This window comes from Ammospiza nelsoni, chromosome 3, assembly GCF_027579445.1.
Source record: "Ammospiza nelsoni isolate bAmmNel1 chromosome 3, bAmmNel1.pri, whole genome shotgun sequence".
In the NCBI taxonomy this organism is placed as follows: domain Eukaryota; kingdom Metazoa; phylum Chordata; class Aves; order Passeriformes; family Passerellidae; genus Ammospiza; species Ammospiza nelsoni.
In genome coordinates this window covers 111964166-111981474 of record NC_080635.1, presented here as the reverse complement: position 1 = coordinate 111981474, position 17309 = coordinate 111964166, and the positions used below count along the sequence as shown (strand labels likewise).

Sequence of the window (17309 nt, the reverse complement as noted above, 5' to 3'; positions counted from 1 at the left end):
CCCAAACCATTCTCTGAAGTCAGAAGGGCCTCACTTGGCTTCCACCCCAACCATCTGAGGTGGCAGAAGCAACCAAGAGCCAGGAGCCAGGACACTGGAGAAATCATTTATTGGCACAGGTGTTCCAGCCAAATACAGCACAGCTCTGCCTCACTGGTGCCTGAGCAAGCAGAGGTAAGGGGCTATTTTACAGTGCATGGAGAGCCTGCTTCACACATCTCTGACCCATAGCCTCAGGTCACTAATAGATTTTGTGCTTTAAAATTAAAATAAAAGCTCTTTGCTATATTAGTGTATTGGCAAATCACATGATTCCTCCTGTACACAACCTATTACCTCCCCTCAGTAACAAAAATAAGGGTTTTTACCTTCCCTAATGTCAAGAAAAAAATGCTTTAATTGTGTCAAATTTACTGAGACGCCACCAAGCATCTGCTTGAGCTCCCTGCAGCAGACTTGGGAACCATCCCTCAGCTCAGCATCCAGCACCTGCAGCCCCAAAGCACCCCAAATTTGGGCACTGCACCCTTGCCCAGGCATGACCTGCACACACCAAGCTGCTCAGCCATGCAGGAGGAGGGCTTTGCTCTTTCCCAGCTCCCTCCCAGATGCTTGCAGGATATTTGATCAGAGGCTCATGGAGCTCCAGCCAGGCCCTTCCCCAGCATCAATAACCCCAGACTACAGCAGATAAAGTCAGTGAACAGCTGAGGAAGAAGTGGTTTGAGAAGCCAGGAGGATGGAGCAGAGCAGGCGATGCACGAGGGACTTGGTGCAGGCAGCTCTAGCCAGAGCCACCCCCACAGCAAGTTCATCAGTAGTTTGCTCATTAATAGGTCTAAAATTAGCCAAATCAAGGCACACACTCACAGGAAATTCTTCCCTGCTTGTTTTGGGTGCTAACAGTCAGATCAACCCATCTGGGGGTGCACAAATCCCCCGTGGCCATGGCTTTCCTGCAGCATCCACCTCTGCTGCCCCACCAAGTCCCTAATCCCAGCACAAAGCTGCTTCCTGCCCTCCCAGCGGCAAACTGGGCTGGAAGGGGTCCAGGCTAACCAAATTCCAAGAGGAATTTGGTTCTCCAGCAGTCCTCTGAGCAGGGAATGCCCAGTGTCCTGCTGTGACCCACCAGAAGGAGGAGCTTGGCAGAAAGCAGCTCCACCTCCAGCCCCAACGTACAAATTTAAAAATAAAAACCCAAAAATTTTAAAAAGAAAAAAAAAAAAAAAAAAAGGAACAAAAATTGGAAAAAAAAAAAGAAAAGATAAAAAGCTTTAATAAAGTAACCTGAACTAGAGTCTCTTTTAGAAGGGAGGGTCTCTGCACCCAACCCACTATCAGTTAAAAGCATCAGGGACTCAGGATTATTTGTGGTTTGATCGGAGTTACATCCTCTTCCAGTACTGCTCCGTCCTGGGGATGCCAGCCACAACCTCGGACTCAATGCCACAGTGGTCCTCTCCTCGAAGGATCTTGAAGAAACCTGGGAGAACACACAAAAAAAATCATCCTCTCCATCCATCCCAGGGGAATGGGGCAGGAAATGGGGTGGGAATTGCTGGTAGAAGGGAATGGGGTTGGAATTGCTGGTGGAGGTGAATGGGGTGGACAAACGGGGGCGGGAAGTGCTGGTGGAAGGGAATGGGGTTGGAATTGCTGGTGGAGAGGAATGGGGTGGAAAAACGGGGGCGGGAAGTGCTGGTGGAAGGGAATGGGGTGGGAATTGCCAGTAGAGGGAAATGGGGTGGGGAAATGGGATGGGAATTGCGGGTGGAAGGGAATGGGGTAGGGAAATGGGGTGGGAATTGCGGGTGGAGGGGAATGGCGTGGGGAAATGGGGCAGGGAAGGTTCCCTGAGGCTCTCACCGTTCTCCCCCCAGTCGGTGTTCCAGGAATTGGCCACCAGCCAGTAGGGAGTGTCGTTCTCCACGCCCCAGCCCAGGATTCGGATGGCGTGGCCTCCCACCTGCTCCCCAGACACGTGCTGGTAGACCCCTGCAAGGGGAAAAACACCCCAAAATGTCAACAGGGCACTGCCTGTCCACACCACAGAGTGCTCACAGCCTGGTGGCAACAAAGCCCAGAGTGGCTGAGATTAATAATATATACAAAATTTAAAAAAAATTATATTATAAATAATAAAATTTATTATAAAATTATATCATTATCATAAAATTATAAACAATAACATATTATAACATATATAATTATGAAATTATAAACAATAACATATAAAATATATAATTAATACTATTTATTATAAGATTATATAATTATTTAGTATTATTAATTTTGGTTAAACGTGAACCTGAAACTTAGTGCAGAGGAGGAAGGAGGAAGGAGTTCTGCATGGGGAGATAGCAACAGGACAGAAGGGAAAGGTTTTAAACTAAAAGATGGGAGATTTAGGTTGGGTGTTAAGAGGAAATTCTTCCCTGGGAGGGTGGGGAGGCCCTGGCACAGGGTGCCCAGAGAAGCTGTGGCTGCCCCTGGATCCCTGGAAGTGTTCAAGGCCAGGCTGGATGGGGCTTGGATCAACTTGGGATAGTGGAAGGTGTCCCTGCCCATGGCAGGGATTGGAATGAGAAGATTTTTTAATCATTATCTTCCCACCCAAACCATTCCATGATTCTATGACTGATGCTCAGAGCACACAGGACACCCAGAGACATTCCCCAAGGGGCTCAAAGCCAGTTCACAACAAGAGTTTTGAGGTCCTAAAATCTGAGCTGCTGCTGCCAGCTGGAATTTGGGGTGCTTCCCATTAGGGCTGATCCAATCCCAAGAACTGATTCCTCTTGCTATGGACACAGGAGGTGGCACCTGCCCATGTCTTTGCCACAGCAGATACTCAGGTGTGACGTTGAGATCTCCAAGACTGGAGAAGAAAGACCAGGGCCACAAAAGAGGGACCCCAGGTTGAAACTCTCCCCCCACAGCCCTAGTGGTGCTGCTCACCAGATTTGTACATCAGGAAATCCTCGTAGACAATGAAGGCTCCTTCCACTGGGCCGTTCTTGTAGATCTCAGCCATGATTTCCTTCTCACTGCGAGGGACTCCGTAGGATGTGATGCCTATAAGGAAAAGAATTCCCACCATTAGGATAGGCCACACAGGATGGCTCAGTGTGACCCTGCAGGAGGCCTCTTGCACTTAAATTCAGGTTAAATCCAAACCCAGCAGCTCCAGAGGGACTGACAGAGCCAGCATGAAAGGTGGGCTCCAGCCACCCCTCTTCTAGAAGGAATTATTTAATCTGAGTCCTATTCTGTTCCCAAAGACCTATTCCAGACAACTTTAGTGGGAAGGGACATTTTCCCCTTGTACATTCTCCTTTTCAAAACCCAAAACACTCAAGGTGAAGACAAATCTCCAAGAAACAGCTGGATTATCCTAAATGTGCAGGGCTGCCAAGGAGACTTGGAGGTGGCTTTGACACCATACTCCTCAAGCCATCCACGTGCACCTCAAGGCCTCCAACCAGTTCCACCAGTTCCCCCTTCCCAGCTGAGCCTCAGCAAACACAAATTGTGCATCTGCCACACTCAGCTTTGCTCCAGGACCACCAGGGACAGGGCACAGGAGAAAAACCCACCAGGAACTGTGGTGGTGTTCACAGGAGTCTTAGGATGAGGGAAGAGATGAAAATGTTGACTCCATGTTTCAGAAGGCTTGAGTTATTATTTTATGATATATATTAAAGCTATACTAAAAGAATAGAGGAAAGGATTTCATCAGAAGGCTGGATAAGAATAGAAAAGGAATGATAACAAGGAATGTCTCAGTTTGTGACTGAAACAGTCTGGACAGCTGGGCTGTGATTGGCCATTAATTACAAACAACCACATGAGACCAATCACAGATCCACCTGTTGCATTCCACAGCAGCAGATAATCAATGTTTACATTTTGTTCCTGAGGCCTCTCAGCTTCTCAGGAGGAAAAATCCTAAGGAAAGGATTTTTCATAAAACACGTCTGTGACAAGGAACGGGTTCAATCCTGCCCACCCCCCCCAGGTACCACGAGGAGCAGCTCTGGAGCCCACCTCCCTTACCATAGTGCTTGTCCTCCTTGTATGAGGGTGAGTAGCCAGGCTCACAGTGCCTGCTGCACCTGGGGGTGCCCCCTCCTTCCCCAGTGCAGGGGGGGCGGGTGCCGTTCACGTGGTGCTCGCACGGTGGGATGGAGTAGGGCCGGCAGCCTGTGCAGGACAGAGGTGACATCAACTGGTTGTCCCCAAAGATCCCGACAGCCATGCTGGAGAAGGGACCAGAAGCCCCAGGAACCCCACAGATCACTGGGGTGCAGGTCTTCCTTCCATGAGCAACATGTTTTCCAACAAACCCGCTTCCCACCACCTCCCTCTCTAAATAGTGATGGAAAAGGTGGAAACGTGAACCAGCTGATGGTCATGACAGGGGGAGGCAGAAGGTTCCAGTCTGGAAGTCAGGACCTCATCCAAAGTGCAGTGAACTGGTTCAAACCCAGCAACAACACAAAATTCACAGCCTGATTAACTCCTGCTATGGAAACAGGAGCCTTGGGGGTGTGTTGAGGGCTGGTGTTGGGCCGACAGCCTGTCCAGGACAGAGGTGACATCAACTGGTTGCCCCCAGAGATCCTGACAGCCATGCTGGAGAAAGCAGCAGAAGCCCCAGGAAAGAGACTTTTTGCCCCAGGAACCTCACAAATTAGTGGAGTGCAGGAAGTCTTCCGTCCATAAGCAACATGTTTCCCACCAGAGTTGTTTCCCACCACCTCCCTCTCCAAATGGTGATGGAAAAGGTGGAAACGTGAACTAGCTGATGGTCATGACAGGGGGAGGCAGAGGGTTCCAGTCTGGAAGTTATTTTTTGAAGGGGGAACATGTCAGGATCTCATCCAAAGTATAGTGAACTGGTTCAAAACCATCAACAACACAAAACCAGCAACTGATTCATTCCTGCTATGGAAACAGGAGCCTTGGGAGGTGTGTTGAGGGATGGAGTAGGGCCAGCAGCCTGTCCAGGACAGAGGTGACATCAAATTGTTGTCCCAGAAGATCCCAACAGCCATGCTGGAGAAGGCACCAGAAACCCAAGGAAAGAGCCTTTTTGCTCCAGGAGCCTCGCAAATTAATGGGTTGCAGGAGGTTTTCCTTCCATGAGCAACGTGTTTCCCATCAAACCTGCTTCCCACCACCTCCCTCTCTAAAATGGTAATGGAAAAGGTGGAAACATGAACCAGTTGATGGTCATGACAGGCGGTTCCAGTCTGGAAGTTATTTTTTGAAGGGGGAACACATCAGGAACACTCCTGACCTCATTCCAAGTGCAGTGATCTGGTTCAAAACCAGGAACAGCACAAAATTCACAGCCTGATTCATTCCTGCTATGGAAACAGGAGCCTTGGGGGTGTGTTGAGGGCTGGAGTAGGGCCAGCAGCCTGTCCAGGACAGAGGTGACATCAACTGGCTGTCCCCAGAGATCCCAATAGCCATGCTGGAGAAAGCAGCAGAAACCCAAGGAAAAGACTTTCTGCCCCGGGAACCTCACAAATTAGTGGGGTGCAGGAGGTGTTCCTTCCATGAAAAACGTGTTTCCCACCACCTCCCTCTCCAAATGGTGATGGAAAAGGTGGAAACATGAACCAGTTGATGGTCATGACAAGGAGAAGGCAGAGGGTTCCAGTCTGGAAGTTATTTTTTGAAGGGGGAATACATCAGGAACACTCCTGACCTCATCCAAAGCGTAGTGAACTGGTTCAAAACCAGCAACAGCACAAAATTCACGGCCTGATTCATTCCTGCTATGGAAACAGGAGCCTTGGGGGTGTGTTGAGGGCTCCTGGCTCCCTTCCCAGATGGCCTCCTGCCTCTGGGTGCTGCTCAAGGACCTTTGTCCCAAAGGAAGGAGCCATGGGGGCAGGGGCAGCCAGCTGGGACTGCAGAGGTGTTTGAATTGAAGGAGGGAGCAGCCACAAGGATTCAGACCAGGAGAGAAGGGTCCCAAAACCCATGAACTTTAAGCAAGCAGAGCTGCTCCTCCCTGCTTCCCCAAGGGAATCAGCCAGGACTTACCCACGTGGGAATCGTAGAGACCCCCGGACACGAGGCCCCTCTCTGTCCAGTACCTCCAAGCACCAGAGGGGTAACCACCATTGCACCTGGGGGGAGAGGCACCAGCTCCAGCCCCAGCCATCCCATTCTGGGAGAGGCAAGGGAATGGAGCCAGCCTGGGATGGTTCAAAGGAAGGTTGGGGCATATTAAACCTTTTTCTAGTCTGCTCTTTTCTTCCCCAGGATCTGCCTTGAGACACCAAGGCCTTAGGCAAGGAGGTAAGAGCATCCAAATCCCAAAGTGTCTCATTACCAGGTCCCTGAGCTGGTAGCAGCAGGGAGGACTTGGAGACCCAACTCCCTACCCTCAACAACTCGGAAAGCCACAGGCAAAAGGCTTGTGCCTGAAAACCAAGATCTGGCACTAAGAAAAGACCCTTCCTTTGGCTTTGGCAGCTGCCACCTCTGTGCTGGAGAGCATCATTAAGTGCTTGCAGCCATCAGCACCCACTATGCTGGGGGCAGGATGTGTCCCAGCCCCCGGAATGACCTTTATGTGATTTATGTTCCCACCCAACTCCCTCATCCACAGCACAAACCTCTGGAAGAGCTCTGTGCTCCTACAGGAGGTAACAAAGGCACCTCCAGGGTCTGTCCCTGCTCCTCCCAACCACCTCCCAGGAGCACAAGGACCAGGAGCAGCTCACCCCATGCCGCACTCGAAGCCACAGCACGACAGCAGGTCCTCAGCTGAGACCTCCACACTGACCTTAGCGTTGGTGTGGACACAGATCCGGTCTGAAATCGCTTCCACGGCGCCAAAAGCCTGAGGGCAACCCCAAAACATACATTAGAGCTCAGCCAGGGGAGAGAAACCAGGAAACCTCCTGGAAATGAGAGCAGCAAGCATGGCGTGGCTGGGAGAAGGCACCCAGGAGCTCAGACATTGCAGGATCTCAGTGTACTCTCACTAAGGGCCACGGAGATGCTCCAAGGGCTGGAGCCCCTCTGCTCTGGAGCAGGCTGGGAGAGCTCACCTGGAGAAGAGAAGGATCCAGGGAGAGCTCAGAGCCCCTTCCAGGGCCTAAAGGGGCTCCAGGAGAGCTGGAGAGGGACTGGGGACAAGGGATGGAGGGACAGGACACAGGGAATGTGTCAGAGGGCAGGGATGGATGGGATATTGGGAAGGAATTGTTCCCTGTGAGGGTGAGGAGGCCCTGGCAGAGGTTGCCCAGAGAAGCTGTGGCTGCCCCTGGATCCCTGGAAGTGTCCAAGGCCAGGTTGGACAGGGCTTGGAGCAACCTGGGATAGTGGGAGTTGTCCCTGTCCATGGCAGGGGGTTCAGCAGCAAATACAAAGGTCTGGGTTAGTAAATTTTATGAACACAACACTAAATTTCCCCTGTCCTCACCCAGCAGGAGCCACAGGAGCCCTGGTCTCTGATCTCACTGATGGTGGGGCAGTTGGGCCACTGCGTCCGCGAGTCGAAGTTATCCGGCAGCTCCACATCTGCAGCAAAATCCACCCTGAGAGGAGAGGGAAACCCTGTCTCAGGAACACCAGTGAACCATGACAGGGTGCACTCTCCAGCCTCCCCTGAAGGTGGCCTGGAGGAAGTTTGTGTTATTTGCTCACTGAAGGAGCACAAATACTTATGCTGTCCTCAGAGCAGGTCAGCAGCTCGCCTGGAGTGTTCATTTTCAAGGAGAACAAACTGCACAACTGGCCAAGAGTCTGGCAGGACACAGGATGGATTTTCCCCTCACGTGTGCTTAATCCCATGAGCAGTGTCCACCCCACCAGGCGAGCCCCTCACCCACTCCAGTTGCTCATGAAGGATGCACAGAACTTTTACTGGAGCTTCACCTTCCCCTCCCTGCACTCACCTCTCAGGGAGCTTGGGCCCACCCAGGAAGGTGCCACAGAGCTTCTTCACATAGCTCATGTCAGCATTGTGGAAGTTGTGCCCTGCCTGGGGAGAGACACACACAGAATTGGGACAGGACTCTCCAGAGCCACCAAGAGCATCTCTGGGATCACAGCTTGGTGCTCCAGAGCTCCCTGAACCCCAGCCAGAGTCTGACACTTGCTGCAAAGCCCAGGGGCCAAGAGCCAAGCACCTACAGACACACAACACAGCTCAGGATCAGTTAATCAGGACTAGAAAGGTCCAGCTCAGGGCTTTGGACACAGCAAACTGGCCAAGGAGGGTCAGGTCACCAATAACTGGACATTCCCTGCTTGTTTCCAGCCTCCTGCAGTTTCCTACTTTTACATAATTCCATCTCCTCCTCTACTTCTCAGTGTGTCCAACAGAGGTTTGACAAAGCTGTCAAAGTAGTGTTCATGGTTCAAACAAGAGGGGGAGGAGATGTTGGAACCTTGCATGCTGAGAATTTCTGTGCTGACAGATCTGCCTCCCAGGAGAACACTGCATTTGACCTGAGGCTGTGGAGGAAGCTTCCAAAATGGAATGATAGAACTGAGATTATGGGTGTGGAGTTTGATTATGAGTGTGTAGTTTGATTACAAGTGTGTAATATCATGTGGTGGAAAACTTGGGAGTTTAGTGTTTTAGAATATTGTTGTTGTTGTTGTTGTTATTATTATTATTATTATTATTAGTATTATTATTATTAATAATAATAATAATAATAATAATAATAATAATAATAATAATAATAATAATATGTGAAGCAAGATAGAGGTTTTAAGGCAGAGGCTAATCCTTCTTCTTCACCTTCCTCTTCATGGGTTTGAGTAGTATTTTGTAATTAGAGAGAAAAGTCCTCATTGTGGGAAACAAGTGATTAGTTACTGAGTTAAAAATGAAAATAATTTAAGTGTCATTTATTAATTAGATAGTTTTTCCTTTAAAGACCTTAAAGAGAAAGACACAAGGCCATTTTGTAGCTTGTTGATGAAATGCTGTAGAACACACAGCTTGGGAGACTGTGACATAGAAAAGAAATAATAAACATCTGAGTCCGAACACAAAATACCATCTCGAGCACTTTCAATCTCAACCTCAGTAAGAAATAAAAAGCAAAGAACCAGCAGCTCCTATTCCACAAATTCATCCTGCCCTGCTCCAAGGAGGAGCTCCACAGTTCCTGCCACTGCAGGAACCCCTGAGAGCATCACCTCATTGGAGAATCCAGCTGGGACTAAGGCTGGATCTCTGTCACCACCACGGTGACGCTCCCAAATCCCAGCCACTGAATCCCACAGAGAGCATGTCAGCAATGCCTCCCCCCAAAAACAACCCCAAATCAGCCCAGTACTCACCTTCCAGGTGGTGTTGAGCTTGTTTATGTGGTTGACCAGGTCATCAGAGAGGGGAGGGAAGTAAGGAATGCTGCGAGCGTTGGCGAAGGCCACCAGGACACACAGGAGGGACACGGGCGGCCACATCTTGGCTGCTGAACAGGACACCCCACCTGCAGACACATTGCAGCAGTGTTGGGACATCCCCAGGGTGAGCTCAGCTGCAGCAACACGTGGGAGGATAAAGTGTGTGGCTGCACCAGATCCCTGCAGATCCCCATTTGCCCCAAAGATCAGGAGAGAGACACAGGAACAGAGCAAGAACCCCCCCGCACTGCAGCTCAGGAGAAATCAGACAAGGCAACCTTGTTTGTTGACCACTGCAGGATTAGCAGCAGCAGGAAAATACCTTTTGAAGCAGATCCAAGGGATTTAGAGGGTATTAAAATCTGTGTTTACTTCCACAACAACGGAGAATAAGGAGCACGAGAAGGAACAAGCGACATCCCATCTCCACACCAAACTTCAGGCATGGGATTTGATATAAGCCCTGCTCTTCCCTTTAAAGATACTACTCCAAATTACATTTTAAAAGACTCATTTTGGCCATCCCCATGCCCTGGGGGTGTCACAGCCCCTGGTATGACCCCCTGTCCATTTACAGGGGGGTCAGCATGCACCAGAGCTGCCATCCTCTGCTCCTCTCCCACTGGGGCTTTTCCCCAGGGAGGTGCAGGGAATGAGGAAAGCCCCATTTTGGGGGTCGGAGACACAGAGGAAAAGCAGAAAAGAAAGGAGCACAGCCTCCCATGCAGCCCACAGACACCCCAAGGCTCTGTGATTTCCCTGCTCTCCCCTTTAACCTAATTCACATCAAATTGCCCAACTTCAAATTTACCCCCAGCGCTTGTTCCACGTTCTCAAGCCTGACTCAGACACAACACGAGCTCCTTTATCTCTGCAAACACACCAGGGCACCCTCCTCCTCCTCCCCCAAACCCTCCCAGCAGTCCCACATCCACCCCAAGCCCTCAGATCCTCCCCAGCAGAGACATTCAGGCCTTAATTCCTGCTCAGCTCAGCCAGCTGAAGGTGTAATCACCTTTGCAAGCCTGGCTTTAAACCGGACACACAGCTCCTGCTGGATGAGCAGGGCATGGGGATGGAGCCACACACACTCACACCTCCCTGCTGGCTGCTTCCACCCACTCCCAGCCAAGTTTAGCCTTTCCAGAGAAGAAAACCCAGCAGGAGTGTCCTACTTTCTGCCAGCAGTGAGCCCAGGAGGCTGCATCTTGCCTCATAAAGGGGCTTTTTTTCTCTTTTCCCACTCCTCCTTCCACCATTTATTTATTTTGTTCCCCCTGCTTTGTGCTTTCAGCAGGACACCCATAAAAAAAGCTGAATTTCAGCAGCACTTGGGTCTTCCCACTCCTAAATATCAGTTCTTTGAAGGGGTTTTATGTATATTTTTCAGGGGTTTCATGGGTATTTTCTTGCTTAAAGGTTTCTGCAGGCAAGGGACTTGCTGGCTGTGCTCCCCTGTTTACACAGGAGGTTACACCCAGGAGAATAAATATACACTACAATACAACTGAGCTCTTTGCCCACAACAGGCCACAGAAAGCCTGCAGGTAACCAGCCTGAGCTGAAGCACCTTTTAAATGAAAAATCTCATAAAAATAATTGAAAAAAATGCACACACACAAAAACATCAAACCCCACAACCCTCTGTACTTCCTGCAGTCAACTCGGTATTTTCCCATAGCAGAGGCAGAAGGTGTTTTTGAGGCCAGAAGTCACATGATTACACATTTTTTCTTGCAGCAGGATGTTTGTAAATCTGCTGACAGGCTGAAAACCACCCTGCCAGGCACTGATGGGCTGCTCACACCCAGCTTTTGAGGGACAGGGACAGGACGACACCTCCCAGCCTCAGGTTACCAGACCACGCTCTCCAGGCAACCCGAAACCAAAGTGAAAATAGATCCCAGCAGTTTCCCCTGGAAGAGGCAGAGTTTCAGCTCTGCTGCTTTGCATCTGCACCATGGACGTGGCCCAGGGCCAGCAAACCCAGCAAAGCAACTAGCTGGGAGCCAGATGGCTCTTGAGGCAAAAAAAAACACCCAAAAAAACTCCTCTTGTGGGCATGGAGCCTCCCTGTGGGTCAGGAGAGAGCTGGGGGTATTCAGCCTGGAGAGAAGGCTCCAGGGAGAGCTCAGAGCCCTTTCCAGGGCCTAAAGGGGCTCCAGGAGAGCTGGAGAGGGACTGGGGACAAGGGATGGAGGGACAGGACACAGGGAATGGCTTCCACTGCCAGAGGGCAGGGATGGATGGGATATTGGGAAGGAATCCCTCCCTGTGAGGGAACAAGTTGCCCCAAGAGATGGGGGATGCCCCATCCCAAAAAACATTCAGTGTCAGGTTGGACAGGGCTCTGAGCAACCTGATATACAGTTAAAATACATAGTTAAAGATGTCCCTGCCCATGGCAGAGAGGTTGGAATTAAATTTTTTAAACATCCCTTCCACCCCAAACCTTTCTATTATTCTATGAGGTCTCCAATGGGAAGTTTAGAGTGGTGGGAGCTGACAGCCAAGATCAGGTGTCTGGAAAAGGAAAGGGAAATCTTCACCCCCGTGGGATTTCTTCCTCCCTAACCCCCCCTTCTCCCTGGCATTATCCTGTGTACAGCAGGGCTATAAATAGGGCACAGGTACGGGACTGGCAGGACAGATTCCCACCGGCCATGGGTCACATGCAGCACAACCACAAGAACCCCAGAGACCCTACAGTGACAAAAAGCTGCTGCTTTCCTCCCTCAGCCCCTCTGCCCCAGCTGATCTGAGCAGCAAAACTTCCCCTGGCAGCGTTATCACACTGCGCTTCCCCCAGCACCGCTATCTCCTCCTCACACTCAAACCTCAGGGCCGTTCAAACCCCACAGCAGCAGCCCCAAAAAACCAAAATTGCATCACAGCTGCTGCACCCCAACATCTGCCCCCCAATTCATGCACAGCAAACAGGGCAGAGGAGCTTCCCCAGGAATCCCAGCAGATCCTTTCCCTTTGTACCCCACAACATCTCCAGAGGTGCCTCAGCTTCAGGATAACCCTGGCTGAGGTTGATCCTCACACAGCTCCCATCCCAGCAGCCTGGAAACAGAAATAAGAGGTCAGCTTCACCCTGCAGGATTCCCCAGGTGGCAGGAGGATGTTTGGGGCCCGCAAAGAGCCCCTGATGTCCCCCCATCTTCCCTTGGACTGAGAGCAGGGAATACTTTGAGCTCCAAAGCATCTGCTCGTGCCACTTCTTGAAGGATGAGCAAGCAATAAACAAGAAATAAACACCCACCACCATACCTGCCCCTGCGTGGGACAGGACACTCAGGATTCAGCCAGCTGGTCGCTCAGAAAGAGGAAATTTGGGGCAGCTGAGTGTCCCAGCGAGGAGGAGGCAGCGAGGCCGAAGGCTCTGCAGAGAGGAGCTGCTCAGAGCAGCTGCAGCCTGCGAGGGAGGAGAGCAGCCCCAGGGCTGTGGCTGTGCTGGTGCTGCAGCATCCACCCACAGCCCTCTGTGCTGCCGCAGAGGAGGAGGAGACACCAGCCCAGAGCCATCCCCATCCCTCCTGAGCAGATCGGGCAGCCAGGGCAGCCCCCCTAAACTGATACATCATCATCATTATTGAAAATGTTAAAAAATCCAATTGCAATAAACAGAAGCTTTTTAACCTTTTTGGTTTTGTAATGAAAGGATGAAGTTGTAATTATCTACTATATTGTTGTTGTTATTATTATTATTATTATTATTATTATTAAAATGTTAACAATTCCAATTGCAATAAACAGAAGTTTTTTAACCTTTTTGGTTTTGTAATGAAAGGGTGAAGTTGTCATTATCTGCTATTATTATTATCATCATCATCATATATGTTTTCAAATTCCTTTTTTTTTTTTTTTACAGTATCAACTGTTCTCTCCTGGACAGAGCTCTTTGATAATCAAATCCTGTCAGAAACCCATCCAACTCTCTGGCTGTCTTGGATGGCTCGAGCCCTGCCCAGGGGGCTCAGAGACCCTGGCACAGACACCTGTGCCTTTGATTTTGACCCCTGGAGCAAATTATCACCTTTCTATGAAGAATTACAAGTCAAGAGAGTTTAAGTAGAATAATAGTTAGTTTGTCACGGGGTGAAAAATAGATTTTTGGGGTTTTAGAATGGGGGCTCGGGGTCCCAAGATGGAGCAATTTGGGCGTACCCTGTCCTTCTTCTTCTTCTCAGCCTCCATGTTCTGGGTGATGCTGGCACTTTTGGATTGGTTTAAGGTAGAAACTCCCTGTCTAACATAGGTGTTAGGTATTGGGAAGTTATGGTAAATAATGTACATGTAGTTTTTAGTATAAAAGATAACACAAGGGCAGGCAGTGTGTCTCAACCTGACCTGCCAGACAGACCTCAGCAGGCCAGAGAAAGAATGTTATAAATAAGAAACAATAAGCAACCTTGAGAATGAGAACAGAAGAATCCTGACTCCTTCAACACTGGGAAAAAGAGACTTCTACCTATCTCAAGAGTCACTCTGACCAGCAGAGATCCTGATATCCTAGCCCTCAGCAGGATCCCACATCACCCTCCAGCAGCCAAGGCTGACACACATTCAGTGCCCACAGCAGCAAATCCCTTCACCTTTGCACCACAAAGCTCTCCTACCCCAAAACAAAGCCCACAAGTCCCACTTAACTTTATTCAAGGAAAAAAAGCACCAACCCAACCCCCAAACCGGCTGTTCAGAGCCCAGCTCACATGACTCAGCCCAGGCAAGTCAGACCACAGATAAGTCACAGCCCTGAAGCATCTCCCAGCTCCTGCTGCAGCGTCTGGGCCAACCCCCTGCAGGCACAGACTGAGACATCCACACCTTCTCCAAGGAGGCACCCACACCTTCCCTCTCCAAGGATCCATCCACACCTCCTTTCTCCAAGGAGCCATCCACACCTTCCTTCTCCTTGGAGGCACCGACACCTTCCTTCTCCAAGGGGACACCCACACCTTCTCCAAGGAGCCATCCACACATTCCTTCTCCAAGGGAGCATCCACACCTTCCTTCTCCAAGGAGCCATCCACACCTTCTCCAAGGCTCTGGGAAGGTAAAAGCTGTCCCACCCTCCCTTCCACAACACCCCCCAGCCCTTCAGCGATGCTCAGCACAGCCCAAATCATGTGTCCTGCTCAGCACCAGCCCTTAGCCCGGGCCCAGCTCTGTCCTTTGTTCTCTTTGCCAGGGCTTGTGACTCCAAGCCACAACAAAGCCAGCCCAGAAAGGCTCAGCTGCAGCTCCAGCTCCAGCTCAGCCTGCTGCGTCACCAGGTGAGCTCGGCAGCACCAAACCTGCATTCATTACAGCTCTCTCTGCATTACCAGAGCTGGAATTGTATTTTCATCGAGAAATAAAAACAACATGACGTGCTCCTCCCTGTGTTTATTCCCTTCTAGCAAAGCCAGATCGCTAATACAGGTCAGGTAACAGAATCCTAGGAAGGTTTGGGTTGGAAGAGATCCTAAAGGTCATCTAATTTCAACCCTACTAGACCGGGCTGTTCTGTATCTGACAAAATAATTCCCTCCTGAGCCAAGCTGCAGCACTCACCTCTGCAGCTTACATGCACAGAAAGCACAAGATTCCTCCCAAATGAAGCTGCACTGATTTTTCTTTTTTCTTCCTGTTATTCTTACAAACCAATCCCTAAACCAGAGTCTTGCACAAGCCCCAGACACCCCGTGCTACGGCAGGACAGGAGATTTCGAGGGAAATGCCATAAGGAAGCGATCTTTGCTACATCACCGTGCCCTCACAGCATCCCTGGGAGTGGGATACGGGGATGAGGGATTCATTCCAGGCCGGAGGAGCCCATGGCAGCTTTTCCATCGCCATTCCCAAGCCATGGTCCTGTCCAAACCCAGGCTGGGTTTGCATCACGGGATGCTCCCGGCGTGCCAAACCGAGCTCGGCGTCAGCTGACGACCAGGGCTGCGCTGTTTTTCCTGTCTCTACCATGAAAACAAGGCTTCCTCTCTCCTCCCGTGACCTTCCTTGAAGGTTTTGATGCCTTCCGAGCGCTCATTTTCCCTGCCACAACCTCCGCCGCAGCGCAACCCCCTCGCTCACCCCGCATTGCGCATCCCGGACAAAAATTCCCCAAAAACGCCGCTGGAAAAAGCGGGGGACGCTGCTGCCGGTGCTGTCCCTGCGGGTGTTCCGCGGCCCTCACGGAGCCCTGTAAGGATGTGCCCCATTTTCCGGGCCCCCTGTCCCTGAGCATCCCCTCCCTTACCGCTCCTGCCGCCCCTTGTGCGCGTCCCCGGCTCCCCTGGCTCTCAGCGGCGCTCACGGCCCCGCTCGGTGATCGCGGCCGGGGCAGCTCCCGGAGGCTGAGTCATCCCCGCCGGCCCGCCCCCGGTGTGACAGCATCCTGCCGGCTGCCCGCCCCGAGAGCCCGCCTCCCTCCTGCTTCCATCCATCCCGGCTTCCATCCATCCCTGCCTGCTTCCACCCATCCCTGCTTGCTTCCATCCATCCCTGCCTGTTTCCATCCCTCCCTCCCTTCTTCCATCCATCCCTGATTCCATTCATCCCTGCCTCCTTCCATCCATCCCTCCCTGCTTGCATCCCTGCCTGCTTCCATCCCTCCCTCCCTGCTTCCATCCATTCATCCCTGCTTCCATCCCTCCCTCCCTGCTTCCAGCCATCCATCCTTGCTTCCATCCATTCCTCCATCTAGCCCTGATCCCGGCTCCATCGCTGCTCCTCTCTTTCCTCCCCTCTTTCCTCCCCTCCTTCATCCTGCCTGCTTCCCCCCTTCCCTTCTTCTTCCCCTCCTTCCTCCTCTCCTTCCTCCTGCCTGCTTCCCTTCTGCCTCCATCCCTGCCCCTCTTCCTGCAGTTTCCACCATCCTGCCTGCGTCCCTGCTCTGCCTCCATCCCTCCTCCTTCACCCCACCTGGTTTTCATACCTCCACCCTGCCTGCATCCTTCCTCAATTCCACCTCCAGCCCACCTGTATTCCTCCCCCAGCCTTCCTCGATCACACAGGTGTTCCTCCCTCTGCCATCCCATCCTTCATCCTTCCTCCTGCCTTTCTCCCTTCCTGCCATGCTCCATCCCATTTTGTTTTCATCTTTTAATCTGCCAGCATTCCTCCTCAATTCCACCTTTATCCCTGCTTAATGCCATCCATATCCTTCCTGTTTCCTTCCTCCATCCTCTCTCTATCCCATCTAGTTTTCCTCCAGCAACCTGTCTGGATTTTTCCTGAATCCCACCTTTGTTATCCCATCTCCATCCTGCCTCTATACCTTTTCCTTCCCCTTTCTCTCCTCCAGCTGGCCTCTCTCCTACCTGGTTTTCCTCCTCCAACCTGCCTGTATCCTTCCTAAACCCTTCTGCATCCCACACCCATCCCTTTTCCACTCCATTTGCATCACACAGGCTGCCTAGAGAAGCTGTGGCTGTCCCTGGATCCCTGGAAGTGTCCAAGGCCAGGCTGGATGGGGCTTGGAACAACCTGGGATAGTGGAAGGTGTCCCTGCCCATGGCAGGGAGTGGAATGAGATGACCTTTAAGGTCCCTTCCAACCCAAACCATTCTGGGGTTCTGTGATCCTCCTGCTTCCCTCCTCCAGCCTGCCTCCATCCCATCGAATTTTCCTACTCCATCCTCCTTGCACCCCAACACTATCCTGTCTCCATTCCATCTCTGTGCTGCCAGCATCCCTTGAAGTTTTCATCTGGAAATGCAAAAATATTTCCCCATGTTGCTGTGCTGACTAACTCTTACCCCCTCATTTTGGCCAATTTTCAGGAATATGAACAACAGAAAAATCATCTCAGGAACCAGTTTCAAGCCCTGTTCTAAACCACAGTGACACTAAAACTTATCTATAATGATAAAAGCCATTTTTTAAAATTATTATTTTCTCACCCATCTCTGTGAGGAGGAGGA

General features: G+C 51.0%; 1 protein-coding gene across 3 annotated transcripts; it reads right to left on the bottom strand.

Annotated features, from left to right (window-relative positions):
* Nucleotides 1-92: 92 nt before the first annotated feature.
* On the bottom strand, nucleotides 93-15771 carry CTSB (cathepsin B). Of its 3 annotated transcripts, none has more exons than XM_059467791.1 (10): nucleotides 15644-15771; nucleotides 9331-9482; nucleotides 7929-8014; nucleotides 7454-7568; nucleotides 6750-6868; nucleotides 6064-6149; nucleotides 4060-4206; nucleotides 2962-3078; nucleotides 1870-1998; nucleotides 93-1486 (listed from the first exon to the last, which is right to left on the bottom strand). In XM_059467791.1, exons 2-10 carry the CDS (start codon nucleotides 9454-9456, stop codon nucleotides 1389-1391), a joined length of 1023 nt encoding a protein of 340 aa, XP_059323774.1. In that variant the 5' UTR covers nucleotides 9457-9482; nucleotides 15644-15771; the 3' UTR covers nucleotides 93-1388. The 3 variants fall into 3 exon arrangements, with proteins under 3 accessions (XP_059323774.1, XP_059323775.1, XP_059323776.1); XM_059467792.1 differs by lacking the exon at nucleotides 15644-15771 and adding an exon at nucleotides 12665-12787; XM_059467793.1 differs by lacking the exon at nucleotides 15644-15771 and adding an exon at nucleotides 12673-12691.
* Between the last annotated feature and the right edge of the window lie 1538 nt (nucleotides 15772-17309).